General features: G+C 35.0%; 1 protein-coding gene across 1 annotated transcript; it reads left to right on the plus strand.

Annotated features, from left to right (window-relative positions):
- The first annotated feature begins 13,603 nt into the window (after positions 1-13,603).
- On the plus strand, positions 13,604-16,289 carry LOC104092669 (calmodulin-like protein 8). Its single transcript, XM_009598323.4, has 4 exons — positions 13,604-13,937; positions 14,235-14,392; positions 14,664-14,744; positions 15,986-16,289. Exons 1-4 carry the CDS (start codon positions 13,808-13,810, stop codon positions 16,118-16,120), a joined length of 504 nt encoding a protein of 167 aa, XP_009596618.1. The 5' UTR covers positions 13,604-13,807; the 3' UTR covers positions 16,121-16,289.
- The last annotated feature ends 487 nt before the right edge of the window (positions 16,290-16,776 follow it).

Here is a 16,776-nt window from a genome sequence, read left to right on the forward strand (position 1 = left end):
GAAACTCTTTAACCCACCATCCACAATCAATAACATACATTTTATCTTTTTTGGGGGAGAAAAGGGGTGTGACAGCTATGGCGACTCTGCTGGGGACTTTCAAGAATTCGAGCTTGTACATTGATTTTAGTTGGCTTTATTAATTTTTGTATATATTGTGATTTATTTGGGCCTAATGTGCTACTTGTCCACCTTTTACCGCTTTAATATTATTGAACTGTACATATAAATTGTATCCTCTCTCGTATCCCACTGAGTCTTCTAATAATTAGTTATGTTGTGTTTGCCTACCCACATCACAAAATTTCTGTCATGAGATAAAGCGAGTTAGCCTACCAGCTTCTGGTGAAGGATTTAGTCACACATGTTTAGGCGGGAGAGCTGTTAGCTAGTCAGTGTTGTTCTACTACTGGTAATGCTTGACGCTCCTCGGCTCGGGTTGTCCGCCTGAGTAAGCCAGGTCTAGATACCATCTCCTTTAGGATTTACAAACTTAGAAGAACAAGCCACAAGCAATGAATATCCCTAGTAGGCTACACTTTATTTGCATCATGTGCATTTGACTTAGCAACGCTCGACTCATGGGCCAAGTTCTGTTTTAGGATAGGTACCTTGTGGAGACCATTATGTCATGTTATGTGCTACTTGTTGCATTATTTGGAAGGCTTTCCTGTCGACCGACTTTAGCATATATCGTTTGAACGAAGAGAGAAAAAATGATGTGGTTTAGTGCATAAGGTTCTTTAAAAAAAAAAAAAATTACATAGTCGATTTTTACCGAACTACGCGGGTCTGATTCTCACTGGATGTGAGATACGTAGGCAAACCTCATCGGTCTCGGCCCCCAATTTTTTAAAAATCCAAAAAGATATTTTCCTTTAATTACTTCTTTAGAAGCTTCATTTTTTGTTTGAGACCAAAAATCCAAAAATATTTTCTTTCTTTTTTTATTTTTTATTTTAAAAAAAGTCTTTCTTCCAAAATTCATTTTTTTTCTACTTTAGAAGTTTTTCTTTCACCAATTCCAAAACAAAAAAAAACAATCGAAAACAAAAATTAAAAATATTTTCTTTTGCTAGAAAATTTTGTTAGATTAATTGTATATAAAAATAGTTAGTTTATCTAATTTATTTCTGATCCACCAAACTATGCGGGTCTGATTCTCACCGGATGTGAGATACGTAGGGAAACCTCATCGGTTCCGGCCCCCAATTTTTAAAAATTCAAAATATATTTTCCTTTAATTACTTCTTTAGAAGCTTCTTTTTTGAGACCAAAAATCCAAAAATATGTTCTTCCTTTTTTTAAAAAGTCTTTCTCCCAAAATCCAAAAAAGAATAATCTTTCTTTTGAAATTAAAAAAAAAATTCTTTCTTTTTAAAAGTCTTTCATTTGAAAAAAAAATAATCCAAAAATATATTTTTTGTTTCTTTAGAAGTCTTTGTTTCTCCCAAAAAATCCAAAAACAAAAATAATCAAAATCCAAAAAAAATATATATTTTCTTTCTCCTTTAAGAATTCTTCTTTTCAAACATTCCAAAAGAAAAAAAAAAAGAAGGTAGCTTATGTAATTTGTTCTCGGTATTCCTGAACTACGTAATGATCTAATTCATGCGGCGTCATGATACGTAGGCAATCCCCATCGGATTCGATCATAGCCATAAACAAATTGAGTAAAAAAAAAATCGAAAAAATATTGAGTGAAAAAGAAAGAAAGAGTGACAAAAAATAACACAGAAAAACAAAGAGCGAAAAACAACAAAAAAAGAAAAAAATCAAAAAAAAGGGAAAGGAGAAGAAGAAGAGAGAGAGAGAGAGAGCCTCCCGAGATGGATTACCCCTGTTGGTGAATCATACTCGATCTTGTTCCAAAAGCTAGTCAGGCTAGGTCTACTGTGACCAGTAGGCCCGAACCGGCCAAACCCTGAGTCTCATTTGCACCAGGTTAATGCTAGATGTGAATACCACTCTGGAGCAGTCAGACATGATACAGAAGACTGTTAGACTCTTAAGAGAGCAGTGGAAGACCTCATCAATGTCAAGAGAATAGTGGTTAGGGATGAAGAGTCCCCTAATATGATGAACAATTCTCTGCCTACTCACACAAATGGGCTAGTAATCGGAATGATCTGTGAAGATGAGGAATTTGATCTGGCACTGAAGGCCATTGCAGCCATTGCCGAGACAGAAGAGAAACCTAAAAACGGGCGCTGAACCTGAAAAGTTCTCTGTTATATGGGAGTCTCGGTAGTCGGTCTTGCTATCTTTTCTGCGTCCGAATTATTTCAGGATCTAATCCGAATATTTTTACTTCACTGCTTTGCTTTATGATGTAAACCCTTCTATCTTAAAAACTTTAAAAAAAAATAAAAAATAATCAAATGAAATTAATATTTCATTGTCGGGGAATGTTTCTTTTCTTAATCTTGTCACTTTTCTTATTCTCTTTTTAGTTCTGTTAATGCAGATTTTAATGACATGACATGCTTGCGGACTTCATGCCCAGATCCTAAAACGTTGTCAGACCCCGAAATAATAGATCAAGAAATAAAATATTTTGAAGACAAGGCTTGTAAGAAAATAAATAGAAAATTGGAAAGAAGTTGAGATTCCCTCTCTTCGGATCATTGTTGAAGCCGGTATTTAGGATAAAGATTGGGTCAAGAACCGATTGAAATAATTGACATTAATGGATGAAAAATGATTGGCCGCAATTTGCCACGGGCAGTTGTGCCAATAAAGAATGGTCCGTGTCTACAACAAGAAAGTGCGGCCCAATAAATTTAAAATAGAAAAACTCACTGTGAGACGTATCCTCCCAACTCATGAAGAAGCTAAAGGAAAATTGGCTCCAAATTGAAAAGGTACATACATTGTAATGAGAGTACTGTAAAAGAGAGCGTTGTACCTGGGAAGCAACGAAGAATGTGTCCTTGAAACAACCGTCAACGCGGATGCAGTCAAAAGGTACTATGTTTGACTCTCTATATAGCATTAATGTTCTCTGATTGGGATGATGAAGGCTTTCATTCTCGCTATCCAAACACCATCAACCCTTTGCTAACCCTTTTGAGCCTGTTACCTTTCTTTGACTACCCTTTTTGGAACCTTAAGATGTTATTTAAAAAAAAAAAAAAAAAAAAAAGAAAAAAAAAAAGAAAAAAAAAGGAAAAAAAATAAAAAAAAAATCAAATAAGTTCATGTTAATCGAACTACGTCCGACTTGATTCCGAAAGGATACGTAGGCAGCCTCTCTCTGGGGTTCAGTCACACCAAAATAAAAATCTATATTCCCCCAAAAGCTGAAACTGGGGCAGGTGTTATAATGGTTCGACGATAGTTTCGCCTGAGAGGTTCCAAAGTTGTAATTCAATCCAAATCCTTTTTACCCAAATCATTTTCAAGTCCTTCTGATCAATCAACGAGAATGTTCAAGAACTGGAGGATACAATCACTTGGATCTGATGCCACCAAAATGAGAGAAATAAAATGAGAGAGTCTTATTGGTGAAAAATCTCACGGGCACCATAGGGCGATGACGAGCAAATAAAATAAAAATGAGGGAGTCTTGTTAGTGAAAACCTGCAAAGGGCACTATAAGGCGATGGTGAGAAGAGAAATGAGAGAGATTAGCTGGTGAAAACCCGCAAAGGGCACTACTGATCGAAAAGAGGATCTTCACAACCATTGGTATTGACAATCCTGGACAAGGTTTCTAGGTTTCAAGGAAAAAGTTATGATGAATTTCTAAGAGTCGGACGGTTTACACAGATCAGACATCAAGTCCAAAAGGCATGTCATGTTCATTGAAGTTCGCATATATTTCAGATAAGTCATTCTTTCCTTCCCCGAAAGGGATACCTCTTGTCTAAATTCATTGTCCATTCCATTGTTTGTTTTTCTTTGATTCCATTTTGGGCTAACTCTGTTCCAAAACTAAGGCAAAGAAGGGATATCAAGACTGATTTACAGGGCTTTCGTTTGATAAAAGCTAATATGCAAAAAAAAAAGGCACCCAAACTCGGCAGCGATATCAAGTCGACCCGGACTGGCCATGGCAGCTGATGCTTAGAAATCAAAAACTCTTGTAAAGAGGAAATCAAATTGAAAGTGCCTACAAGGAAAAATGAAGTTGAATAGGTTAAGTCTCAAGTGGCTAACCATTTTGGCAAAGTTTGAAAAGCTAAAGGTTCCCCAATTCTAAGAAATTGAAAGTTTCGGAGGAAAGAAGTCGAAAGTGAAATTCCACAAAAGCAAAACAAAGTTGAAAAGCATAAACAAAACAATGAAGAATGGTGATTTCTAAAGGACGAATGTCGCCAAAGGTAAGTTTCCTCAAAATCTCCATTTTCCTTTATTTTTAGCATGGATAACTATTGTTCATACCTCTCATTTTCGTAGCTTAACCCAAGTAGAACTTTTTCGCCTAGGGGGATTCAGCTCATAGTTCCGGGTAGAAGCACTCTTCGCCCAGGCTATTTTTTATAGCTTAACCCAGGTAGAACCTTTTCACCTAGGGGTATCCGGCTAATATTTCCGGGTAGAAGCACTTTTCGCCCAGGCTGTTTTAGGTAGCTTAACCCAGGTAGAACATTTTTGCCTAGGGAGATCCAACACATAGTTCCGGGTAGAAGTATTATTCGCCTAGGATTGGTTTTTGTAGCTTAACCTAGGTAGAACCTTTTCGCTTATGGGGATCCAGCTCATAGTTTCCGGGTAGAAATACTATTCGCCCAGGATTGGTTTTTGTAGCTTAACCCAGGTAGAACCTTTTTGCCTAGGGGGATCCAGCTCATAGTTTCGGGTAGAAGTACTTTTCGCCCATGCTGTTTTAGGTAGCTTAACCCAGGTAGACCATTTTCGCCTAGGGGGATTCAGCTCATAGTTCCGGGTAGAAGCACTCTTCGCCCAGGCTATTTTTTGTAGCTTAACCCAGGTAGAACCTTTTCACCTAGGGGTATCCGGCTAATATTTCCGGGTAGAAGCACTTTTCGCCCAGGCTGTTTTAGGTAGCTTAACCCAGGTAGAACATTTTTGCCTAGGGGGATCCAACACATAGTTCCGGGTAGAAGTATTATTCGCCTAGGATTGGTTTTTGTAGCTTAACCTAGGTAGAACCTTTTCGCTTATGGGGATCCAGCTCATAGTTTCCGGGTAGAAATACTATTCGCCCAGGATTGGTTTTTGTAGCTTAACCCAGGTAGAACCTTTTTGCCTAGGGGGATCCAGCTCATAGTTTCGGGTAGAAGTACTTTTCGCCCAGGCTGTTTTAGGTAGCTTAACCCAGGTAGACCATTTTCGCCTAGGGGGATCCAACTCATATTTTCGGGTAGAAGTACTATTCGCCTAGGATTGGTTTTTGTAGCTTAACCTAGGTAGAACCTTTTCGCCTATGGGGATCCAGCTCATAGTTTCCAGGTAGAAATACTATTCGCCCAGGATTGGTTTTTGTAGCTTAACCCAGGTAGAGCCTTTTCGCCTAGGGGGATCCAGCTCATAGTTCCGGGTAGAAGTACTTTTCGCCCAGGCTGTTTTAGGTTGCTTAACCCAGGTAGAACATTTTCGCCTAGGGGGATCCAGCTCTTATTTCCAGGTAGAAGTACTATTCACCCAGGATTGGTTTTTGTAGCTTAACCTAGGTAGAACCTTTTCGCCTATGGGGATCCAGCTCATAGTTTCCAGGTAGAAATACTATTCGCTAAGGATTGGTTTTTGTAGCTTAACCCAGGTAGAACATTTTCACCTAGGGGGATCCAGCTCATAGTTCCGGGTAGAAGTACTCTTCGCTCAGGATGTTTTACGTGGCTTAACTCAGGTAGAACCATTTCGCCTAGAGGGATCCAGCTCATAGTTCCGGGTAGAAGTACTCTTCGCTCAGGTTATTTTCGTAGCTTAACCCAGGTAGAACCTTTTCGCCTAGGGGATTCAGTTCATAGTTCCGGGTAGAAGTACTCTTCGCTCAGGTTGCTTTTTGTAGTTTAACCCAGGTAGAACCTTTTCGCCTAGGGGATCTAGTTCATAGTTCCGGGTAGAAGTACTCTTCGCGCAGGTTATTTTTCGTAGTTTAACCCAGGTAGAACCTTTTCGCCTAGGGGGATCCAGTTCATAGTACTCTTCGCCCATGTTTGCTTAATTTGGTTTAATCCGGGTAGAAGTGCTCTTTGTCCAGTCTTGTTTTTCATAGTTTAACCCAAGTAGAACTTTTTCTCCAAGGGGATTCAACATTCTTTTTCCCAGTAATATAGGGCGTCAACCCTTGGTTACATTTCCTTTTCAGTAATATAGGGCGTCAACCCTTGGATACATTTCCTTTTCAGTAATACAGGGCGCCAACCCCTGGTTATATTTTCTTTTTAGTAATATAGGGCGCCAACCCCTAGTTATATTTTCTTTTTAGTAATACAGGGCGCCAACCCCTGGTTACATTTGCTTTTCAGTAATACAGGGCGACAACCCCTAGTTACATTTCCTTTTCAGTTCTACAGGGCATCAATCCTTGGTTATATTTCCTTTTCAGTAATACACGGCACCAACCCCTGATTACATTTCCTTTTCAGTATAGGGTACACCAATCCCCGATATCCTTACCAGTATAGGCTACACCAATCCCTAACTGTGTTATCCAACATATGATACTTCATTCCCTAGTTGATTTGAGCTTAAATGCATGGTACACCACTCTCATTACCTTGCCGCATTTTCCCAACATAAGGTACACCAATACTTAGTTGAGACATTCTTTTGGGATCATGACCTTTTCAGGATACACCATTCCCGTTTTTTATTTATTTATTTGCTTTCAATAAAGAAGTAGTTTAGAATTTTGTTACAATAACTCACAAAAATTTCCTAGTGAAAACTGGGGCAGAAAAATTTCGTTCGTTTGTTTGTTGTGATGTCTGAGCAGGTTTTACCTCAAGGCAAAAGGTTCGAGATGAACAAAAGAAAAAGTCTCAATCCAAAATAAAGAAAAGAAAAGGAAAAGAAAGGGAATCCACATGCAGAAGCAGATGGAAATGATACAGACTATTCAAGACATGACTGAAGTTACGAGCTTCATATTTCCCGTTTTACTCAGAAGAAGCCGTAGAAGAATGAACTAGCACTTACAACTAGCAAGCATCAAAGTTCAGATCAGAGCTTGCATGAACAACCAGTCAAGATTCAAGATCAAGCTTCAAAAGACTTATAGATATGAATCTTGTAACTCATAGTTGATAGGCTTGTTTAGTTTCTTTCAATTTTGATGTAATAGCAAGACCACAGACCGGAGGATCGACGGAACCTAACTCGACTTTCGAACTCATCACTCCATCATTTTTCTTGAACTACACGCGACCTGATTCCCTTATAACCCGGGATATGTAGGTTGTCCAAAACCAGGACTCGGTTGCATCTTTTTCTTTTATTTTCTTCCTTTTTTGAATAACGATATGGTTAAAACTTAGTCACATGTCTCACTTTATCTTTGCCTGAAATTTTTTAATGTTTTCAAGCAAAGAGGGGCATGGTGTGAGCACCTGATTTTTGACCGTGCTTGAATATTTTCCGCTTCCCAAGCGTGTCCCCACACAACTTTTTTTTGTCCCCCACGCGTGTCCCCACTTTACCTTGTCCCCCGCGCGTGTCCCCACTCTACCTTGTCCCCCATGCTTGTCCCCTCCCCACCATACCTTGTCCCCCCATGCTTTGTCTCCCCCATGTTTTATGCTTTGTCCCCCCAATGCTTGCTTTTCCCCCCATGCTTTGTCCCCACACTTTGTCCCTCACTTACAAAATCAGCCCCTATTTTCTGCTCAAAGGAGAAAGAAAAAGGAGCCCAAAAAATGGACCAAGAAATCAGTCAAAAACCAACAAAAAGACCTCCAAAAACCCAGCTCAAAAACAGCCGAAAATCAATCCAAAAACGGCTCCAAAAACACCTGAAAAATAGCCATTTTCCAGCAAAAATTTGCTGCAAAAATAGCCAAAAAAGGGGTGACGAAAAACAGCAAATAAAAAAAAAAAAAGCCTTTTTCCCAACCAAAGAATCAGTCCAAAACCAGCCAAAAACTCCATTGAAAGCACCTTAAAACAATCCATATTTTTTACATAACGCAGTATCATTTTTCAAGTTTGAGTTTTTATCGAAATCGTCGGTGTAGCTTCGTGGTCGAATTAGCGAGGTCGTGTGGTAGAACTTCGGTCAATGTCCTGCCCGCTTTCAAGCTTGTAGGCGTTTTTTTTCCATTCTAATATGACGTTGAAGATTCATTAGTAACATGAAAGAAAATTTCTCCGTTGAGGTTTATCCTTCTACTCTCGTTTAAAGTTTTGATAACTACATATGTGAATATATCGTTTGAAGCATGAAATTTGTGAAGATTATTCAATATGATGTAGATTTTTGTCACTTGATTATCTTGTTAGCTAGTTTTGTCAAATATCTTGATTTTGTTCTACTGGCATAGTTCTTGAATATCTGGTCATAATTAGTTTTTTTTACTTGTAGTTAAAGCTTAAAAATTGCATGATAACTAGATAGTGTGTGGGTAGTATTTTAAAAGCAGGAGTTTTTTTAGACCATTTATTGAGTAGCTACATTATATACGCTAGGCTTTGGGCCACAATAATATCTGTCAGGCCCAATTTAATAAGAACAAAAGCTGAACCATTTTCCTCGATTATTCCATAACTTTTTGCTTCACAATACATCTCAAATGCAGTTTAGGAATAATTTATAAATGCGTTAGAATATTTTAGGCGTGTATTAATAAATAAATTATCGTTATTATGTATACATCCGCGTGACATAATTACGATTTCAAAAAGATTAAAGGCAAGGTATTCATTCACGCAACTTTTGACAAAACAATCTTAATAATTAATAAGGTGTTATTAGTTGTGTACACGTACTCGTGACATAATTTTGGCACAATAAATAAAACGAATTCACACACGCGATTTATTTTCAAAGATAATTTTATATTTTAATAATAAAAGCGGACATAGATAAAATATGGAAACCAATAAATCACAATTTGTCCAAAATTAATTCAAGCCAATTTTAGTCAATAAAGCGACCGTGCTAGAACCACGGGACTCGGGGAATGCCTTACACCTTCTCCCCGGTCAACAGAATTCCTTACCCGAATTTTGTTTTGCAGACCAATAATAAAAGAGTCAAATCTTCCTTTGACTAAGGATTCAAACAAAAGGTGACTTGGAACACAAAAAAAAAATTAATTCCAAGTGGCGACTCTGTAAATAAAATAATCTCTATTCAAGTTTGTCACTTTAATTGAAGAAACTCTTTAACCCACCATCCACAATCAATAATATACATTTTATCTTTTTTGGGGGAGAAAAGGGGTGTGACAGCTATTCTCTTATTCTTTTTTTCTTTTAAATCTACGGCAATTTTGACTTCTCCTTAATAGCGATTTTAACTAATTCTTTTTTCCTTTTGAAACCAAAGACGATCACTCTTTGTTAGGGATAATGCAACTAAAGGAGTTTCCCACTTATTCTCTTCTTCCTTTTTCCTATTTTTCATATGGCAATTTTGTTTTTTGTTTTTGTTTGTAAAAATAACCTTTATTTGTATCTATAATTTTATCCATCGTAAAATATATTTACGAAGGGTTAAAAAAGAAGAAGGATATTTCGTTAACAACCTTCGTTACGTGGTTTGCATATGTACTCATATTACTGAGTGTATAATTTAAAAAACCACATAAACACTATCGGATAATATGTTTGAGTTATATAAAATTATAAAATTAAAATTAAGAAAATTCATGAAAACGAAGAAAGTTGTGCCCATTTAGTTAGCCCAATAAATAAAAATATTATGGCTCACGTAAGTCTTGAAATGCCTTATTATGATTTATGAAAACTTATAAGAAAATATCATATGAAAATTATTCTTATTTATGTGACCTAATAATAGTAAACTTCTAAGTGCATATGTATTTTGTTAAAGATAACATAGTAAACTTTTAAGTGCGTGTATGTGTATTCTAAAAGATTTACCTAAGTTTATAAAAATAGAATAAAAGCGTACACAATATGCATGTTTCCGTTCTTGACGGCAACATGCAAATATAAGTAACTAATTTGAGTTTGTTAGATATATGCATAAGTTCGGTATTTTATAAACTTCCGTTATATTTATTGTAAATATACCCTTATATTATGAGAAAATATTTAAATATACTTATTGTTTTCAAAGTTTAGTCTTTTATATATGTTTGTTTCTCCACTCATCGCTCGCATTGGATTTAATACAATCCGAACTTCTCAAATTTCGGATGAAGTTTTCTTCCTCGAGAAACTAGATAATCTCTTTATGTACTACTAACGTGCGTGATATTAGGGGTGACTAATTGGAGTATTTTTTTGCAGACCCAGATGCTCAAAGCATGTTCAGACAGGCACCATTCAGTGTCACACTGTTTAAATACTTCGATTTGGTCTAAGTTGATTAGATGAAAATTAATATTGTTCATGGTGGCAGTTAAGGCGACAATAGTGGATGAGGTAAAGAAAATTTTAGCGGTGAAAAAATAAATAGGGGGAGGGGTAAAATGGATTAGGGGCGCTGAAGTGGATGCCATGTGGCATGCCACCTCAATGCCCCTAACCCATTTTATCCCTCCCCTTCTATTTTTTTTCCACCACTAAAATTTTCTTCCCCTCCACACCCATTGCCACCATTACCGTCACCGTAAAAAAATACTTATTGTTTTCAAAGTTTCGTCTTTTATATATGTTTTTTTCTCCACTAATCGCTCGCATTGGATTTAATACAATCCGAACTTCTCAAATTTCGGATGATGTTTTCTTCCTCGAGAAACTAGATAATCTCTTTATGTACTACTAATGTGCGTGATATTGGGGGTGACTAATTGAAGTATTCTTTTGCAGACCCAGGTGCTCAAAGCATGTGCAGACAGGCACCATTCAGTGTCACACTGTTTAAATACTCCGATTTGGTTTGAGTTGACTAGATGAAAATTAATATTGTTTATGGTGGCGGTTAAGGCGGCAATAGTGGAAGAGGTAAAGAAAATTTTAGTGGTGGAAAAATAAATAGAGGGAAGGGTAAAATAGGTTAGGGGCACTGAGGTGGCATGCCACGGATGCCATGTGGCATGCCACCTCAGTGCCTCTAACCCATTTTACCCCTCCCTTCTATTTTTTTTCCACCACTAAAATTTTCTTCCCCTCCGCCCCCATTGCCACCATTACCGCCACCATAAAAAATACTTATTGTTTTCAAAGTTTAATCTTTTATATATGTTTGTTTTTTCACTCATCGCTCGCATTAGATTCAATATAATCCGAAGTTTCTCAAATTTCAGATGAAGTTCTCTTCCTCGAGAAACTAGATAATCTCTTTATGTACTATTGTATGCATGATATTGGGGGTGACTAATTGAAGTATTCTTTTGCAGACCCAGGTGCCCAAAGCATTTGCAGATAGGCAGCATTCGGCGTCACACTGTTCAAATACTACGACTTTGTCTGAGTTGACTAGATGAAAATTAATATTGTTCATGGTAGCGGTTAGGGCGGCAATATTGGAGGAGGTAAAGAAAGTTTTAGTGGTGGAAAAACAAATAGAGGGAGGGATAAAATGGGTTAGGGGCACTGAGGTGGCATGTCTGTGGCATCCACCTCATCAAATGTCAGTGTCACGTAGTATTAGATGTCCACCTTGAACAAACTTAACGGAAGATGAGCATATTTGAACTAATAGTATTACGGCAGGGATATATTTGGAACCAAATTAGTATAACGAGAGTATATTTAAACCTTTGTCTCATAGTAAAAGGGTATACTTGACACTTTTCCGAATTAACTAATTGCATAATCAAAGTTCAAAATACTCATATATAGGAGATTATTGAAACAAAAGAAGAAGAAAAAACTAAACAGAATGAATTAAGAGGATTAGCAAATCATGTGTCATACAGATGAGACACCTGGCAGGAACGAGAGGTGATAAAAATGGCAATCCTCTTGCACGCAACGGAGCGTGCTATTTGGTGTAAAACTAAAATAGTCAAAAGAAAGAAAAAACAATTTGCTTGGTTTTAAGGCAAATTATAGTACACAGTATACACCTTCCCATACTTTCTCCAGTCATTCTCTTTCAATGTTCTTTGTTCCCTACTCATCTAACCATCCAGCTGCGTTATAAATGTTAATCATCTTTTATTTCTTTTGTTTAGTTTAACCATTCATGTATTCGGCTCAGTGATTCGATTAATTCAGATTCACATCGTTCAACAGGGGCGGAGCTAGGGACACAAAGGATTTTCCTAACCCCTTCGTTGGAAAAATTATGTTATATATATGTCAGGTTAAAATTATTTTTTTGTGTATAAATAGTAAATTTTTGAATCTTTTGACTTCTACATGTATTTCCATTACTGTGTAAAAACAATAGCAGTTCAATGTACAAAACATCTTGCATTCACACAGGATCGGGAGAAGAACTGTACCCCAAGAGTATAATATAGACAACCTACCTTAATACAAGCATTAATGATTGTTTTCGCGACTTGAACCCGTAAGTGACTCATAAAAGTAAAAACGTTCTTATTAGAAATTTCATATCTAAAAGCTTGAATCCGTCACTTTTGAGGATAGAATCTTGGATGGTTTTTGGTCAGGGTTGACATGGCTTGCGTGACGGAGTCATGACCAACGACTACTCTTAATTCTGGTCTTAAACACAATTTGACTGTTTTTATTTAAGTAATTTGTTTTTTGAGGAAAAGCTCTTTATTTGGAAAGGCCTTGGGAAAAACATTTTCAGAAGCCAAAACTAATAAGTTTTCGAATTAAAAAAATCATATTTTAATATAAAAACTACGTTTTAATTTTTTTTTATTAATCTCATCCTTTTCTATTATACTTTGATCTTCCCCTTTCAGTTTTTTTTTTCAAGTTATTTTTTCTTCTTCCATAATCATTCGCTAAATAAAGTTCACTACTTATTTCCTCTTATGCTACTTATTTTTCGGCCAATTTTTGCTTCTAATATTTTAGTTTTTTGTTCTATAATTTATGTTTGTTTATTTTAAGCTTTACTACTTAAAATAGTTGAGTGGTCTCATTTAAGTCTCATCTTATATTAAAAGAGGGAAATCTGTAGACATTATTTTCTTCTATTAAAATAATCAAAGGAGATAATTTTTACTTGTCATCAAAAGAAAATTCGAAGGTTAACTCAATTCTTTCTATCACAAAGTGTTGTGATAGGATGTATAAGATTTATCCACCCATAACTATAGAGGTTTCGGATCTTAGATTTGAGAATGAAAAAAATTAAAATAAAATAATGAGCTTGGTTTACTTGACCGAAGGGTGCAGTAGAACCTGAAGGAGAGAAATAAATACCTGGTCTATAATTTTGACTAAAGGAGGACCACTATTGGGAAATATCTTCCTCCTCTTGGTCGTCATCAAAGAAGTTGACGTCCGGACTTCCTCTTTCCCTTTAAAATAAAATCGGTGAAGTCCATCCTAAAATTCAAAATCTAAAAATCTTAAATTTTTCGTTTAATGGGCGTTACGCAGCAGTGCAAATCTAAATTAATCGGAGCTCAAATGCTGCCGAAAACCAGATGAAAATAAAGAAGCTCAATTCTTCTTAGTTATGTTCTAAATCAAATACTCCTTTCTTAGGTCAAACCCCTTATTTACTCCACTTTTTTTCTAACTTGTAATATTAATTTTAATGAAATTGAATGTTTACTAAGCCCTCTAGGGACAATGCTATTTCCTTTATTTAAAGCCCAGTCATTATACACCTATGCCCATCTCTCTCTCTCTCAGACACACACACAAAAACAAAAGCTCAAGAATTAATATCATGGCAGATATATTAAAAGCAGATCAACTTATTGAATGTGAAGAAGCACTGTTTGACAAAGATGGAGATGGTTAGTAGTCTTCTTTTTCTTGAATGATTTGCTTTTCATTTATTTTCTTTCACTTATACTGTGTTTCACGGTATGTTGCCTACATCACATCTTCTTGGGATGCGATATTTCCCGTATTCTGGTTGAATACGAAATGCTTCGTGTATCGAGCTGTCCGTTTTAATTATATACTGTATTTCTTTCTTTTAAAAATCTCAAACATGACATTCATATATATGGTCTAACCAAGAACTGGATTTCATTGTTTTTTTTAGTAACACTTTGACATTGTGTTTTTAAGATGCATTTTATGTACAGGCTGCATTACAATTGAAGAATTGGCGACTGTGATTAGATCATTGGATCAAAATCCAACAGAGGAAGAGCTGTATCGTATGATTAGTGAAGTTGATGCTGATGAGAATGGAATCACTGAATTTACTGAATTCCTCAACCTCATCACACAAAAAATGAAGGTAAAAAGTTAATCGCATCGGGTATTTATACTTAACCATATCAACTTACTATTGTTAAGTGGGTATTCCGGTCCACAAGGCATCTCGCGTTTACGCAAGGTTCGGAAAATGACCGCAGGGGTGTGATACACACCGTCTACGCGGCTCGAACCAGTAACTTATAGTTACACAAAAATAACTTACCATTGTTCCAACACTCTCCTTAAATTGAATAAAAATAATTTTCTTATATATATGTATAATATTGTTATTTTTTGTTTTTCCTATATAGGAGACTGATGCAGAGGAGGAACTAAAAGAAGCTTTTAAGGTGTTTGACAAAGATCAAAATGGTTACATTTCAGCTAACGATGTGAGTCTGTATTTTGTTTGAATTTCGTGTTTTTATTGTTGTTATTATGTTGATTTTGAAAAATTAACCTTTAATTTATGCTTTTAAAAAAAAATTATATAACTTTTTTCAAGTACTCTTATAATCTTCTTCTTTTTTCGTAGTCAATCATGTACGGTATGTACTCATATTGTTCTTGAAGACCAGTCAAAAAGATAAAAATGTTTTTTAATCAAAAGGAGTATTTACGAATAACAAATTGTCACTAAATATTATTACTTCCATTTTAATTTAGATGAGATAGTTTTACTCGGTACGAAGTTTAAGAAAAAAAAGAAGATTTTTGAAATTTGTGGTCTTAAAAGCTTAAGGGATAAATGTTTTGTGGGTCATGACATTTATGTGGTTATTAAAACTTCTCATCAAGGGTAAAATGAGTAAAATGAAGAGTTTAAAATTGAATTATTTCCAATTTAAAAAATATATCAATTTTTTTAATAAACTAATAAAGAAAGTGTGTCATCTAAATTGAAACAGAGCAAATAATTAAAACAATCTTTCTTATCATAAAATAATAGCTAAGGCTTAGTGCAAATGAGTTAAACTACATGAGTAGAAGGTGAGGAGTTCACATGTTAATTTTATCTATCATTATCATAAAATATTCTTATGTTCACAGTTGTTCTGTTTCAAATCCTAGATATTTATTAGCTTATCTCTTTAAAACCAATCTGTCGTACAATGAATTTTTCCACAGTTCACACTGAACAATGCACTTGCTTCTTTTGACTTTTTATTATTTATTATTTCTTCCGTCCCAAATTAGTTGTTATGTTTTGCTCGTCGAGAATCAGTTTAGCTATATTTAAAACTAAATTAATATAGATTAACTCAATATTTTAAATCTAAGATTTAAATATTCAAAAAATTATACGATATGATAGAAAATATTTTTAAAATTATTAGTCAAAATTCACATATTTTGACACTCGAGAAGTAAAACATGACAACTAATTTTGGACGGAGTGAGTAATAATCTAAGAAGTTTTTTATACACTATGATTAAAAAATATTTATATAATTAAGTCACTTATAAGATAATTACAGCTAAATTATTTGATGAACATTAACTGATAACCTAATAAAAATAGTAGTAACTAATAAAGTAACATACAATCTTATGTTAAAATTACAAAAATATTCTTTAAATTGTTAGTATATATAATTTAAATCCGTTAAAATATGTTTATGAATCTGCGCAGCTGAGGCACGTGATGATTAACCTAGGGGAAAAACTAACAGATGAAGAGGCAGAGCAGATGATTAAAGAAGCAGATTTGGATGGGGATGGTCAAGTCAACTTTGATGATTTTGTTAAAATGATGACCGTTGGATAGAAGCTTGATGATAAAAAATATTTGTTTTTTTACTTAATTAGTGTTATTTTATTATTTGTATTATTGTAGTAGCTATTATCTATGTCAGTGTTACAGCCAAGGAATTAATTGTAGGATTATTTGATTAACTATTAGACTCTGAAAATTGTAATCAAATGTAGCGGTGGAGCTGGAGTTTAGGTTACGAGTTTGATCGAACGTAATAGCTTTGGTTCAAAACTTCAAATCATATATTTGTCTTAAGAAATTTTATTGAATATGTACAAATCAATAATTTAGAATCTAGTAATTTAATAGGACTAGAATCTAAACTTGTAAGTTTCAAATTCTGACTATGCTTATGATCAAACGACCTCTTATTTTAGTTTTTATAATATATAAAAATAAATACTTTATTTGTTTTAATTTATGTGACATAGTTCGATCTGACTCGAAATTTAAAAAAGAAAGAATTTTAAAAAAAATTTGTGGTCTGAAACACGCTATAACACTTGTTTCGTAATAAAAGTTTCTCACTGAAAGTAAAATGAGAAGTTTAAAGTTAAATTATTTTAAATTATAAAGTGTGATATATTAATTAAAAAATAGTGTCACATAAATTAAAAATGAAAAAGTATAATATATTCAGCCAAGTTTGTTATCGGTATTACTTGGTC

This window comes from Nicotiana tomentosiformis, chromosome 9 (assembly GCF_000390325.3).
Source record: "Nicotiana tomentosiformis chromosome 9, ASM39032v3, whole genome shotgun sequence".
NCBI classification, from domain to species: domain Eukaryota; kingdom Viridiplantae; phylum Streptophyta; class Magnoliopsida; order Solanales; family Solanaceae; genus Nicotiana; species Nicotiana tomentosiformis.